Source organism: Rhinichthys klamathensis, unplaced genomic scaffold (assembly GCF_029890125.1).
Source record: "Rhinichthys klamathensis goyatoka isolate OS25496 unplaced genomic scaffold, OSU_Roscu_1.1 h1tg000350l_1, whole genome shotgun sequence".
Lineage (NCBI taxonomy): Eukaryota > Metazoa > Chordata > Actinopteri > Cypriniformes > Leuciscidae > Rhinichthys > Rhinichthys klamathensis.
Genome location: NW_026606862.1, coordinates 1,681,783 through 1,694,729, shown reverse-complemented (window position 1 = coordinate 1,694,729; position 12,947 = coordinate 1,681,783). Strand labels below are relative to the sequence as shown.

Sequence of the window (12,947 nt, the reverse complement as noted above, 5' to 3'; positions counted from 1 at the left end):
AAATGTATATGTATATATAATATATATATATATATGTCTGTGTGTGTGTGTGTGTGTGTGTGTGTGTGTGTGTGTGTGTGTATGTGTGAGACCCATTCTGGCTAAATGAGTTGCAATGAGTACATTTTCAAAAATTAATTCTTGTTATTTTCACATTCTCTATTAAAAAAACCTTAAAAAGGATTAATCAGAAATCAGACAAAAATTGAGCTACACCAGTTTGAAGTCGATAGAGTCAGCAAAGTCAATTTATAAAAAAAAATGTAGTTAATGATTTTTGAAGGTTCCAAAACAAAATCGCCTGGCAACCATCCCCTAAAATCCCTGATAATAACAGCAAATTTGGCACACACCAAGCCAAAACCAAATATCGATAAGAAAAATATATTCCACTTTTTCTCCCCATGATACCACAATTGTTTGATTAACATTAATGAAACAGTCAACCTTTATATTAAGACCTACTGTAGCACACAGTTGTCGAGCTGAGAAACCAACATGGACGAACATGAAACGTATTCTCAGAAAATATAGAAAATATTTTCTGAGAATATATTTTGGTCCCATCCGCTCCCTCTCTCCGGAGTTTTCCCATCTCTCCCTCTGGTCATTATCAATCTCCATCCCTGCCTGGTTTATCTGATCATCCTCCTCACGTCACCTGTTCATCATTATCTTTCCTTTATCCGGACTGTCCCTTTCATTGTTAGTTTGCGAAGTCTTGTTTTGCTCTGCAGACATTACCAAGCGTTTTTCCCTGTCTCCTGTTATTATCTGGACCTTAGATCTCTGCCTGGACTCTAGACTCGGTGAACCTTTGCTGCCTTGACCTTTGCCTGTGTTTCATTACGAGTACTGGATTGTCCCATTTACCTGAGCCTGTTTCTGTTCATGTCTGCTTCTCTCTGCTTTATTGCATGTGTGAATAAACTACTGCAAATGGATCCAAAGGCCTCTACAGAAGACTTCGCCAGCACAGGATCCAGCAGGTTTTCTCCGCCTAGTCCACAAGGTTTCTTCTTAGGCATCGGAGTTGGCTACACATCGCCAGCATCTGGTTAAACTGACTAATCTCACGGAGGAACTGGTGACATCTGTACGGGCCCTCGCCCCAGCGATCAGGCTCCAGCACCCGCCGCACCTGCCCCTTCACAGCCTGTTGTGAGTGCCTCTTCCAGCAATCCCAAAATGTCACTCCCCGAAAAATTCACTCGTAAAGGTTTTCTGATGCAGTGTGAGATTTATTTTAACCAGTCATGGGAGCACACCACCGACGACAGCCGTATCTCCTCTGTGTGTTCTCTCCTCACTGGAAAAGCGCTGGAATGGGCAACGGCGATGTGGTCAGGAGGTCAGCTTTCTACTTTCTCTTATGATATGTTTGTTACTCACTTCAGAGAGGTGTTTGAACACCCGGCGGATGGAAAGGATCCGGGGGAACTTCTTCTTTCGTTACGCCAGGGAAGCTCCACAGCAGCTGATTACACGCTCACCTTTCGGACGCTCGCTGCACAGACGGGCTGGGCCGAGGAACCCCTCAAGCTCTTATACCGAAAGGGTCTCGTCTCGGAGCTTCAGGGAGAGCTAGCCTGCCGCGATGATGGAAAGACTTTAAATCAGATCATGGATCTCGCCATTCGTCTCGACCGTCTCATCCGGGCTCGTCGCTCATCGTACAAAACTAACTTCTTCTTTAATCCCTCTGTCAGCACAGAACCCGAGCCCATGCAGATCGGCTTCACTCGTATCACTACGGCCGAGCGTGAGAGGAGGAGGCGGAATAATCTATGCATGTATTGCGCTCAACCTGGTCATCTGAGAGCTCCCTGTCCTGGGAGACCCACATCCACAGAGAGTCCTCATGTTTCATCTCTAAACTCACTCATTTTGGAGATTTCCCAATATTCCAATGGAGAGAATGTTAAAACTAAAGCATTCATTGACTCAGGAGCGGCAGGGAGTTTTGTTGATCTTGCTTCTGCCAAAACTCATCGTCTTTCTCTCGTCTCTTGTGACCCCCGTATGGCAGTGGCGCCCCCTGGGGACAGGGAGAGTGCAGTACATCACACAACCCCTCACGCTTAACATCGGTTCACAGCATACAGAAACTATAGTGTATAGGGAAACATATTATGCATACAAGATGACCTTGTGATCTTTAGCCCAAGTAGTGCTGGATTACAGCAGCTTCTTACAATCTGTTCGGTATATGGTGTGGAACATGATATCAAATATGACGCCAATAAGAGTGTCGTCATGATCTGTAGAACTAAAGAGGATAAATGTTTGAACTACCCTGATTTTAAATTGGCTAACAATAAGCTTAGTGTCTGTAATAAGGTGAAAAACCTTGGTCATTTACTGATAAAATGACAGATGATGAAGATATTTACAGGCAATGTCGCATGATGTATGCACTAGCCAATACTCTTTTACGTAAATTTAGGGCATGTAAAGATATCTCTGTTTAAAGCATATTGCACACCGTTCTATACTGTGCACTTGTGGTTAGGGTTAGGGTTGTGGTTATTTGTATTATTAGAATGTAATTTTCATTGGCATAAAAAAAAGTAATGGGATTACATAATGTATGTGACTTGTTATGCGTTTCTTTACTCGTAACATCAAAGACTAATCTGATTACGTAATGCTTGTTACTTGTAAAGCGTTTCCCCAACACTGCTCATTTCAGATGAGATTGAAAAAAAAACATATCGCTAGGTTTCCTCAGAGGAGAGCTATGCTATAAATGTGTCCATCTCTAACATAATCCGAATTATGAGCTAATCAGGGTACATTGACCCACTCTGAGTGGTCTCCACAGTCGCAGCTCGACAGGCCGTAGAGATCTCTGATGGAAGATACACAAAGTCCAATTGCCTTTGCAATATTTCACAATTTAAATTGTTTGTTTTCACATGATTTGATACAATTGTATTAATTAGTTTGTTAAATACACACACTATATCGGTTTGATTATTGTATTATGTTTAATACAGTATCTCTTCAGTTTAAACCATTAATGCATGCCGTCCATCTCTTTGAAAAATGGGTAAAAAATAAATAAATCATTATCATAATACATGCATGCAAGGGTTAATGATTATTCATTAACACACGTGACATTAAATGAATCTCTTGTTCTGTCATTATTTTCCCGGTGTTGTAACCTCATATGTCAGTGTAATATACTCTTCTGTCCTCAAGCTTTTCTTCTGTTATGAAAACACAGAGACAAGATTGCATAGCCATTTCTTCCAACAGAAAGGTTAGTGTTCTTGCCCCATACGTGTGGTTAGCTGACCACTAAATGGTCATGTTTATTTAGCTCCTTCATTTCTCTATTTCGAGTTTTTCAGTTTGGTTTATCTTTTATTAGTTCTCATTTCTGTGCCTTTGTCAAGTTTGGTTTTAGGTTTTGATTTAACTTTCTGCTCTTTTATTTGTATAAAACTGGCAGTCATGGTTCCTGTTTGTGATGTGTTTTCCTTGCTCCTCGTGTTAAGGGTCATGGCCCCATGTCACGGCCAGTGAACGGCCCCGGGTTTCCATTTCCACTGGCCCCAGCATGACCACCTGATCCTCCATGGTTTGCCCTTCATCCAAGGGTCCAGGCCTGCTTCTGCTCCAGGATCCTGGCCATGTTCCAAGCCCTCATCCTCTTCAATGGCCCGACCCTCCTTGTTTTTAGCGATAATCCAAAATCCTATTGGGTTTTTGTCGAGGGAACCAGTACGATGCGAACTGCCGGGTTAGCCTATGAATTTAGTTTCCCTGGACCTCTCTATGCCAAGAGTGCTGTCCTCAAAACAAGTTCAACTGAATAAACACTGTTTATGCAGACATTACAGACCTCTTATTAACCAGCTGTAATTACGCTTTTCGGTAACACTTTATAATAACTGCACGCTATTAATCATTTGTTAAGCATTAGTAAACAGTTAATTCATCATTTATAAAGCATTAACAGACATTAATAAGCAGTTTGTAAATACAGCTATAAATGCTTTATTCTTTATTTAAAAGCATATCTATAGTGTGTTTAATAATTGTATTTTCATACTTTATTAATGATCAATATATCATTTCTAAATGAAGTATAGCATTATTTAAACCAGTTATATTTAGGAGTTGTCAGTGGTTCATAAGATCACTTAGAAAGTGTGAGTAAATGATTAATAAACTATTTAAATGTACATTCATACATCTTATTATTCAGACATATAGTAATAGTTACTTAGTGTGTTAATAAATGCTTTATTAACATGTATTTCTACTGTAATTCAGGGTTAATTCAGGTAGTTATAAAGCATTTAGTAGTGGTGAGTTAACTATTTGTGTGAGCTCATCTAAAGTGAGGACTATTCATGCCTTGTAAAGCATTTATAAAGGAGATTTAAAGAGTCAGTTATCTTCTAAACAGTAAAATGTAACAAACACAACACAGTGATACAGAACATAGAAATATTTCTATATTCGCTTTTCTGCATCTTTATGCAAAGGAACCTCACACTTTCTTACGCTTTTAAGTCAAGTCAAGTCATCTTCATTTATATAGCGCTTTTAACAATGGATTGTTTCAAAGCAGCTTTACAGAGATAAACATTTAATTTAAGGTAACAGATTGTTTTGGCGTTATAGCGGGTCTTGAATAATGTTACTTCCAGCTAAAGTTAACTTTGATTGATTCACCTCTGTCGAAATGATCAGACTTTAAACGCTAACCTGTGATTAACACTGACGGCGTTCACATGCTGATTCAGAATTCTATAGTTATGTGCTTTTTAAAATATGTGCGCAGGTTTGTAATTCATACAACTGGTCATCGTAATTCAATTTCCTTCAAGAGGACCTAAAGCACAGGCTCTCAAAACTCCGTCGAGCAGAAAGCCTACGGATGCGCCGGAAAAAGAAGGAAAAAGCCAGAACCGACTTCTACAAAGACCCTTTTAAATTTGTGAAAGGCATATTCATAAAGGAGAAGAGTGGATCCCTGAAAACGTCAAAAGACCAGGTTGAAGAGCATCTGAGAATCATCTATACTGATGAGAAAAAAGATGAAACTATCGTTGTCCCCACTGACATCCCTCCAATATCACCACCACAACATCAGTTTGATATCAGCCCTCCAAAGCTGAGTGAGGTGAAGCAGGCAGTGAAAAAGGCAAGATCGGCATCTGCACCAGGCCCTAACGGCGTACCGTATAGTGTCTACAAGAACGCTCCAGATGTTTTGAAAATTCTGTGGAAAAACATGAAAGTGGCGTGGGAAAAGCAAATCATCCCGAAAGCCTGGCGAAGAGCGGGAGGGGTGTTCATCCCAAAAGAAAAGAACTCAACGACCATTGAACAGTTCCGCCAGATAAACCTTCTGAACATTGAAGGCAAGATCTTTTTCAGTGTGTTGGCACAGCGACTGACACAGTATTTAAAACAAAACCACTTTATTGACACATCAATTCAAAAGGCTGGCATTTCAGGCTTTTCGGGATGCCTGGAACATAACAGCATCATATGGCATCAAATTCAGACTGCAAAGAAAGAAGGGAAAGATCTCCATGTCTTGTTCCTTGATCTGGCCAATGCCTATGGGTCAGTCCCTCATTCAATTCTGTGGGCTGCCTTTGAGTTCTTCCAGGTGCCGACTATAATCACAAATTTAGTGAAACACTACTTCCAGGATCTACAGTTTTGCATTACAACGTCAGGCTTCACCACAAGTTGGCAACCACTGGAAGTAGGCATCATGGCGGGGTGTACCATCTCCCCATTGGCCTTCACGATGGCAATGGAGATCATTATTAGAGCCTCGAAATGGGTCGTGGGAGGAGAACGACTACAATTTAATCAGAGGTTACCACCAATTCGAGCCTATATGGACGATCTAACAACACTCACAACAACTGTCCCCTGCACCAAGAGATTGCTGGAAAAACTTTATCAAAATATAACATGGGCGAGGATGAAGTTAAAGCCCAATAAGTGCAGAAGCATCTCCATAGTGAAAGGCCAAGTTACAGACCAGAGATTTCACGTCGGCGGAACACCTGTCCCAACTGTCTCAGAAATGCCAGTAAAGAGCTTGGGGAGATGGTATGATGCGAAGCTCAAAGACACCGAGCAGTTTGAACAACTAAAAAATGATACCAGCATGTATATGGAGCGCATCAACAAGACCTTGTTGCCAGGAAAACTCAAGTTATGGTGCTTTCAGTTTGGCATACTCCCAAGACTCTTGTGGCCGTTAACTGTGTATGAGATCCCCCTCTCTAAGGTTGAAAAGTTGGAACGGCTGATAAGCACACAGCTAAAGCAGTGGCTTGGAATTCCACGTTGTTTAAGTTCCGTCGGACTTTATGGACATGGCAAGTTGGAATTACCAATCACAGGGCTCGTGGAAGAGTTCAAATGCACCAAAGCAAGGCTCGTCATTACCCTAACTGAATCTGAGGATGCAGTCATTCGAACAGCGGCCCCCCGGGTGGTAGCTGGAAGGAAGTGGACTCCATCAGAAGCTGTTCAGAGTGCAAAGTCTGCGCTTCAGTTCAGAGATGTGGTTGGACAAGTACAGCATGGGAGGGCAGGGTTCGGACTTATCCCAAAAACTGTTCTGTGGCATAAAGCAACATCAGTGCAGAAGAGACAGCTAGTGGTAGAAGAAGTCAGGAGACAGGAGGAGGGAGAGCGACATGCAAAAGCCGTCTCAATGGCCAAGCAAGGGAGACGGACCAATTGGGAGGGTCTGGAGAAGAAAAAGCTCAGCTGGCGTGACATCTGGCAGATGGAGGGAGCGCGGCTGAGTTTTTTTCATCAGAGCCACATACGACCTGCTACCCTCCCCCCAAAATCTGAAAGAGTGGTATGGAGAAGATCCCGCCTGTTCCCTGTGTCAAGTACCTGCATCCCTAAGGCACATTCTATCAGGGTGCACTACAAGTCTCACCCAAGGGCGCTATACTTGGCGGCATAACCAAGTACTCAGAGAGCTGGCATCAATACTGAAACAAAAGCGAACCACCACAAACAATCTCCCACAAACATCGGCAAGACAGGTCAACTTCACAAATTTTGTACCAGCTGGCCAATATCAAGAGCAAAGTATAACACCTAAGGATGCAAGCATCCTGCAGTCAGCGCGGGATTGGAAATTGGAAGTGGACCTTGATAAGAAGCTTGTGTTTCCCCCAGAAATAGTGGCTACAACACTCCGGCCAGACATGGTCCTGTGGTCTCCATCAACAAAGCTGGCATATGTTGTGGAATTAACAGTACCATGGGAAGATGGGGTTGAAGAGGCTTATGAGAGAAAAAAAAACAAATATTCCGACCTGGCAGCTGAAGCATCCCAGAACGGCTGGAAGACCAGTATCTTCCCAGTAGAGGTGGGATGCAGGGGATTTGTTGCCACATCTACCACCAGGTTGCTGAGAAAAATAGGGGTGAAGGGTCGCTCTCTCCAACAGGCCATCAAGTCCATGTCAGATGCTGCCGAAAAAAGCAGTAACTGGCTTTGGATCAAGCGCAAGGACCCCAACTGGGCAGCAAGGTAGAGACAGATGGTATGCGGTCAGGCTTAAGCCCAACTCAGGGAGAAGGACGCCCCTGCCATGCAGAGCCCATCAGGAATATGGAGGGTATGGCATGGAGGGGGGTGTACCTGGGACGCTGGGTACACCGTTGAGCCTTCTGGAGACGTTGTGGGCTTCAACCTGATGACCCCAATGACATACCTTACCCTCCTTTTCACCACTCCACACCGACTGCTACTGTCAAGAGTTTCCTACTTAAGGGATTGAAACATCTAGTTCTATTAGCTTTACAACCCAGCCTAAACAAACTACTTTTCTTGCCTATAAATTTTGATACAGAATTTGTTTTATTTTATCACTTCGGGGTACGCGAGCCGGAATTCCCAACGCTTTATCTGTACAGTGGGAAAGGGATCCTCCATAGGGTGGGAAAGGGATCCTCCATAGGGAGAGGATAGTGGATACTTCAGCACTGCATTGTCATCGGGTCCAGGCAAAGCTCCCTCGTCAGATCTAGACACGGCCTGGATCCGGCAGGCTGCGGGAAAACCTCGGAATAAACAGAGAGACTAATATTAGCGTAGATGCCATTCTTCTTATGATGTAACGAGTACATCAAGATTTAAGGGAAGTGTTCCCAGTTCCGGCTGACCTAATCTATGCAGCCTAACATTGATTTATAGAAGTCTATAGTGTGTTATGTGTATGCTAGGTCAAAGACATGTGTTTTTAGTCTAGCTTTGAACTGACAGAGTGTGTCTGCTTCCCGGACAATGGTAGGAAGACTGTTCCAGAGTTTTGGTGCTAAATAGGAAAAGGATCTCCCGCCTGCAGTCGATTTAGATATTCTAGGTATTATCAACTGGCCGGAATTTTGAGATCGCAATAGACGTGAAGGACTATAATGCGTTAAGAGCTCGCTCAAGTACTGCGGAGCTAAACCATTTAGTGCTTTGTAAGTAATCAACAATATTTTAAAATTTATACAATGTTTAATAGGGAGCCAATGCAGTGTTGACAGAACCGGGCTAATATGGTCATATTTCCTGGTTCTGGTAAGAACTCGAGCTGCGGCGTTTTGAACTAGCTGTAGTTTGTTTATTAAGCGTGCAGGGCAACCACCCAGTAGAGCATTACAGTAATCTAGCCTTGAGGTCATGAACGCATGGACTTAGTAGTGGGAACTACTAAGGGAACTACTTTTACTGATATATGATGAAATATTATTTAAGATCTACATCTGTTTACAATTTCATCTTAACATGGTTATAAGGCCTCGGGGAATGCGTGATTTTTGCATACGAGTGGTTTGTAAATTTAGAAAACACTTTTGTTTGAGAAAATGTTCATATACAGATTCAGGCACACATTTGTGAGTGTGAATGCCTAGTGAATGGGACCCATTGTTTTTATTCGAAGTGAAAGATTAGCATTAGCTGAAGGGGTCTTGCCCAGGGGGAAATGCCCAGGCATGCAGTTATAGGGATCGGTTGAGTCTTAGAGAAGCATAACCTCTGCTACTCACATTTTCTCCAAGCCTAGACCATTATCAGAAGTCATGTCCTGACCTTTTTATAGGTGATCAATCCCTTTATGAAGAGGACAATTAAATGTGCATCACTCCTTTAAGTAAACCGATTTTATTTTCAAAGAAAAACAAAAGGACCATCAGGAAAATACAGGACTTCCTGTCATATACAGAGAGGACGTACGATACAGTGCCACGACTGAAAACAGACAACCAGTCAGCCAAGAACATATTCAGCGCTGAGGAAACACCATCTGTATTATTATTATTATTAATAACAAGAATTATGGTTGAAATATATCCAAACAATATCTTAAAATAAAACACAACGATGAACATTAGATTTACAAAATTTTGCTCGTTTAAACTTGCTTTCTTCTTTTTTTGTTCCGGTCACTGCATTAGGCAATAACTGCAACCTCACAGTCGCTGGTTGTGTCTTAACTGTGTGTAGGACTGAGGGATCTTCAAAGGTAACGCTTAGAAAAAGGGGAAGAAAGAGCGCCAAACCAGTTTCTAAACATGTATGTCCACTTTTAGGTTTTGCCACTGGCACAATTCACTTTCTTTTAACTCACTGAAAGTTTAACAGCTTTGTTAAAATACTAAAGTCAAATCTAATACTAATTATCACAAGAAACAGAACTGTAAAAATTATAGAACATATAAATCTATAAATACTGTGTGTGGGGAGAGCAGAAGTGAGGCATGAACTAAAAAGAGAAAATAACTCCAGAAATCATAATAGACATGATCATTTTGAGAAAGAAAAGATATAAAAGTAAAACCATAATAATAATAAAAACCCTAGAATCACCAAAAAGCTTTCTGTGGTGAGCGTCTCTTGACTCATGCATGCTCATCCCTTCCTTTCATATGGTTCAGTTCCTTAACAGCACAGTCCTGCCTTTTATAAATATATACAGTTCAGTTACAAATGATAATAATAATAATAATAATAATAGTCCATGACCAAGACAGTCTTTCTCATCAAATTGAAGGTAATGTTTCCATAACAGAGATTAAGTTATTACGGGATGTCTAAACTCGGTTTGTATTCTCAGATCAACATTGTCGCTGCCTGATGAAAAACGCATATCTTGGAACAAAGGGCATCATAAACAATCATACAAAATGAATTAAATGTCAGTTTTATAACTAGGGTTTCTGGTCTGGATGAGTGGACCGTTCGGTTCCAAGTCCAGTGCATAAAACGCCAGAACTAGCTTTCACTCGCGGTCTCATACGCTCTTCAAAACAGAAGGATAGGACACAAGGTGTTGACGCGCTCTTCTCAGGGCCAGTGGAGATACTGGTTCAACAGATACGGATTAAACCTCTTTCATTGGTCATTTCAATGTAGGAATGAGGCCACTGTCATCGGACATGTGAGGGAAGAGGGAAACGAGAGAAGACAAGAAAAGATGTGGCACAGCACAGTCCACGTTAAAGTGACATCTATCCAAATCCCCGTTTTTGATGTGCCGAAAGCAAACCCGAGGCTAACACAGCTGTCCGCTTCCTGTTGACATCACGTGACCACTAGCGGATTCAGAAGATGGTCCATAAAGCTCTGCTTGGGAACACTGGAATTCTATCAGCAAATGTTGAGACTCTCAGGCACCGTCCACATTACTGCAACTACTCGGCTTAGTAAAAACAAATGAATAAAACAAAACTAGAAATAAATAACCCATAAATAAAAATACAGGACAAAAAGCCATTTTGTGTTTCACCATTGTTATGACACTATGTGTGACTGAGAGACACATTAGCAGAATTTCACCGTTCCTCTCAGCCGAGTCAGATTTTATTAAACTCTAGAGAAAGACATTTACACAGACTAGCAATAATACTGTAGAATACTCGAGCCAGTTCCTCATGCAGCACGCTGCAAAGGGACGCAGATGTGTGTGTGTCAGTCCTTCAGCAGGCTCTGGCGTGTGTGTGGCCTGGCCTGGCCGATCCTGGAGAAACGTCAGTGGTCGATCCGGGTCATCGCTGCGATTACCAGCTGAGGAGAGAGGTCCGACCCAGAGTCATGAAGTAGACCTGGCTCGAGCCTCCCGAACGCACAGATGCGAAGAACACCTGCAGGAAACATCCAGCATCCAAACCATCATCAACTACAACCGAATCTAGCAGAGGGTACAGTTTCAACAGATCATCAAAGCGTGAGTTATCAATATACACTCCCTTTAGTACAGGGCCGTTTGAAGGAATTTGGGGGCCCCAAGCAAAATGGACATGGAGGCCCCCCACTCCATGTCCATTTTGCTTGGGGCCCCCAAATTCCTCTGCCTTTTTCAGGTTAAATAATGTTTATAGATGGGTAAGGTTACAAATTATTTATTAAGTAGAAAGACTGTTTGCTAACAGTTAAATGACAATTAACTAAATATTAAATAACTAACAATTTACCATCTATTAATGATTGTTATTATAAAGTGTTACAGAAAACTTAAAGATATGTTAGCATTTCCATATTTTGATATTAGAAGGGAAGGGATGCTGCTTTCACTACCAATGCTTAAAAACATCCCAAGCTAATGTTTGATGCACGGAATTTATTGTGTGGTTTTCCTAACCCCCATTGGTAAATAGATTACCACGGTGGAATAGTTATGCTATGCCACTTTCATCAAAACCTATTAGCTATAGCAATGTCATGTCATTAAATACGATAAACAGTGATTCTGGAACTCCTTAAACCGTTAAAAAACATATTACAGTATGTAACGTTAACCATATTCCGTCCGTTCGAAAAAAATTTGCACTAACTGTTCGTTACAAGCAGCATTTGCCGTCAGACAGGTAGCTAACATAAACATATTTTTGCTAGCCTAATGTTACCTGCTGCAAAATTACACCATTTGTACAAGACAAGTAGAGCTATTTTTATGCAGTGTAATTTATTCCTTTACCACTATCTGGTATTTTTCTCTTCCTTTCACTTCTTTCTTTTCTGGCTTCCTGAAGCATAATTCAGCTTCATGATAACTCCCGAGGAGGTATGTATTTTGCCGGCAGCAGAGATCACGTGGTTGGCTGGCTGCTGTCAGCGACTACTGAGGGGGCCCCCTTGAGGGGGATTCCGATAAAAGTGTCATTGTACTTTACTGCATTGACTATCAAAGGGGCGCTCACAGTTTGTCGTTGCATTTTATTCTTAAACAGTCGTTGTCTTGGGGCCCCAGTCCAGCTCGGGGCCCCAAGCAATTGCTTGGTTTGCCTGTCCTGTTCCGACGGGCCTGCTTTAGTATATCAGGGTGAATCTCACTCAAGCAGGCCAGAGTGAACGCGGATCACGCTGATTTCCACGGACAATAATAATGAGAGATAAATCATTAATGTGTTGATTTGAATAAAGAATCATCATTAGACTGTAAAACACAACGAACATGCATCCCTCTGTCTTTCAACAACAGCGTTTATCTCTTCAGGGAAAATCAATGAAGGAAAACATTCATTATTATTATAACCTTTATTTTCCCAGGAAAGAAAGCACAGTGTGCAACGGTTCACTTTAATAGTTAACCAGGTCCAATCAAATGCTGGGGATGTGATATGTGACTACTAGGGTTGCCAACCGTTCTGTATAATACGGAATCGTCCCGTATTTGACACATAAAAGTCTTGCTCCGTATTGAACGGATACGCAACGCACTTTGTTCTGTATTTTTGAGAATCTATTCAGTGCAAATCCATGACAGACGCATAACTTCTAATATATACGTCAGACAGACTGTGAATGAATTCGGGGACTATCTGAGGCCACGGCCGCTCGGCGGGCTCTGACGTGTAATGACGTGGAGTTGGCTCATTGGGCGCCCGCGCCATTGGCTGTGCAGTTGCCGTAGCGCAGCCTATGAGCGAGCCAGACACTCACT

At 42.0% G+C, this 12,947-nt stretch overlaps 1 protein-coding gene across 2 annotated transcripts in view; it reads right to left on the bottom strand.

Moving 5' to 3' along the window:
* Positions 1–9,983: 9,983 nt before the first annotated feature.
* The window catches only part of map4k4 (mitogen-activated protein kinase kinase kinase kinase 4), a 142,042-nt gene continuing 139,078 nt past the window's right edge, over positions 9,984–12,947 (bottom strand). For both annotated transcript variants that reach the window (XM_056232623.1, XM_056232624.1), the window contains exon 27: positions 9,984–11,148. In XM_056232623.1, the coding sequence (XP_056088598.1) occupies positions 11,065–11,148 (84 nt within the window). In that variant the 3' untranslated portion in view covers positions 9,984–11,064. The remainder of the gene's footprint in view (positions 11,149–12,947) is intronic.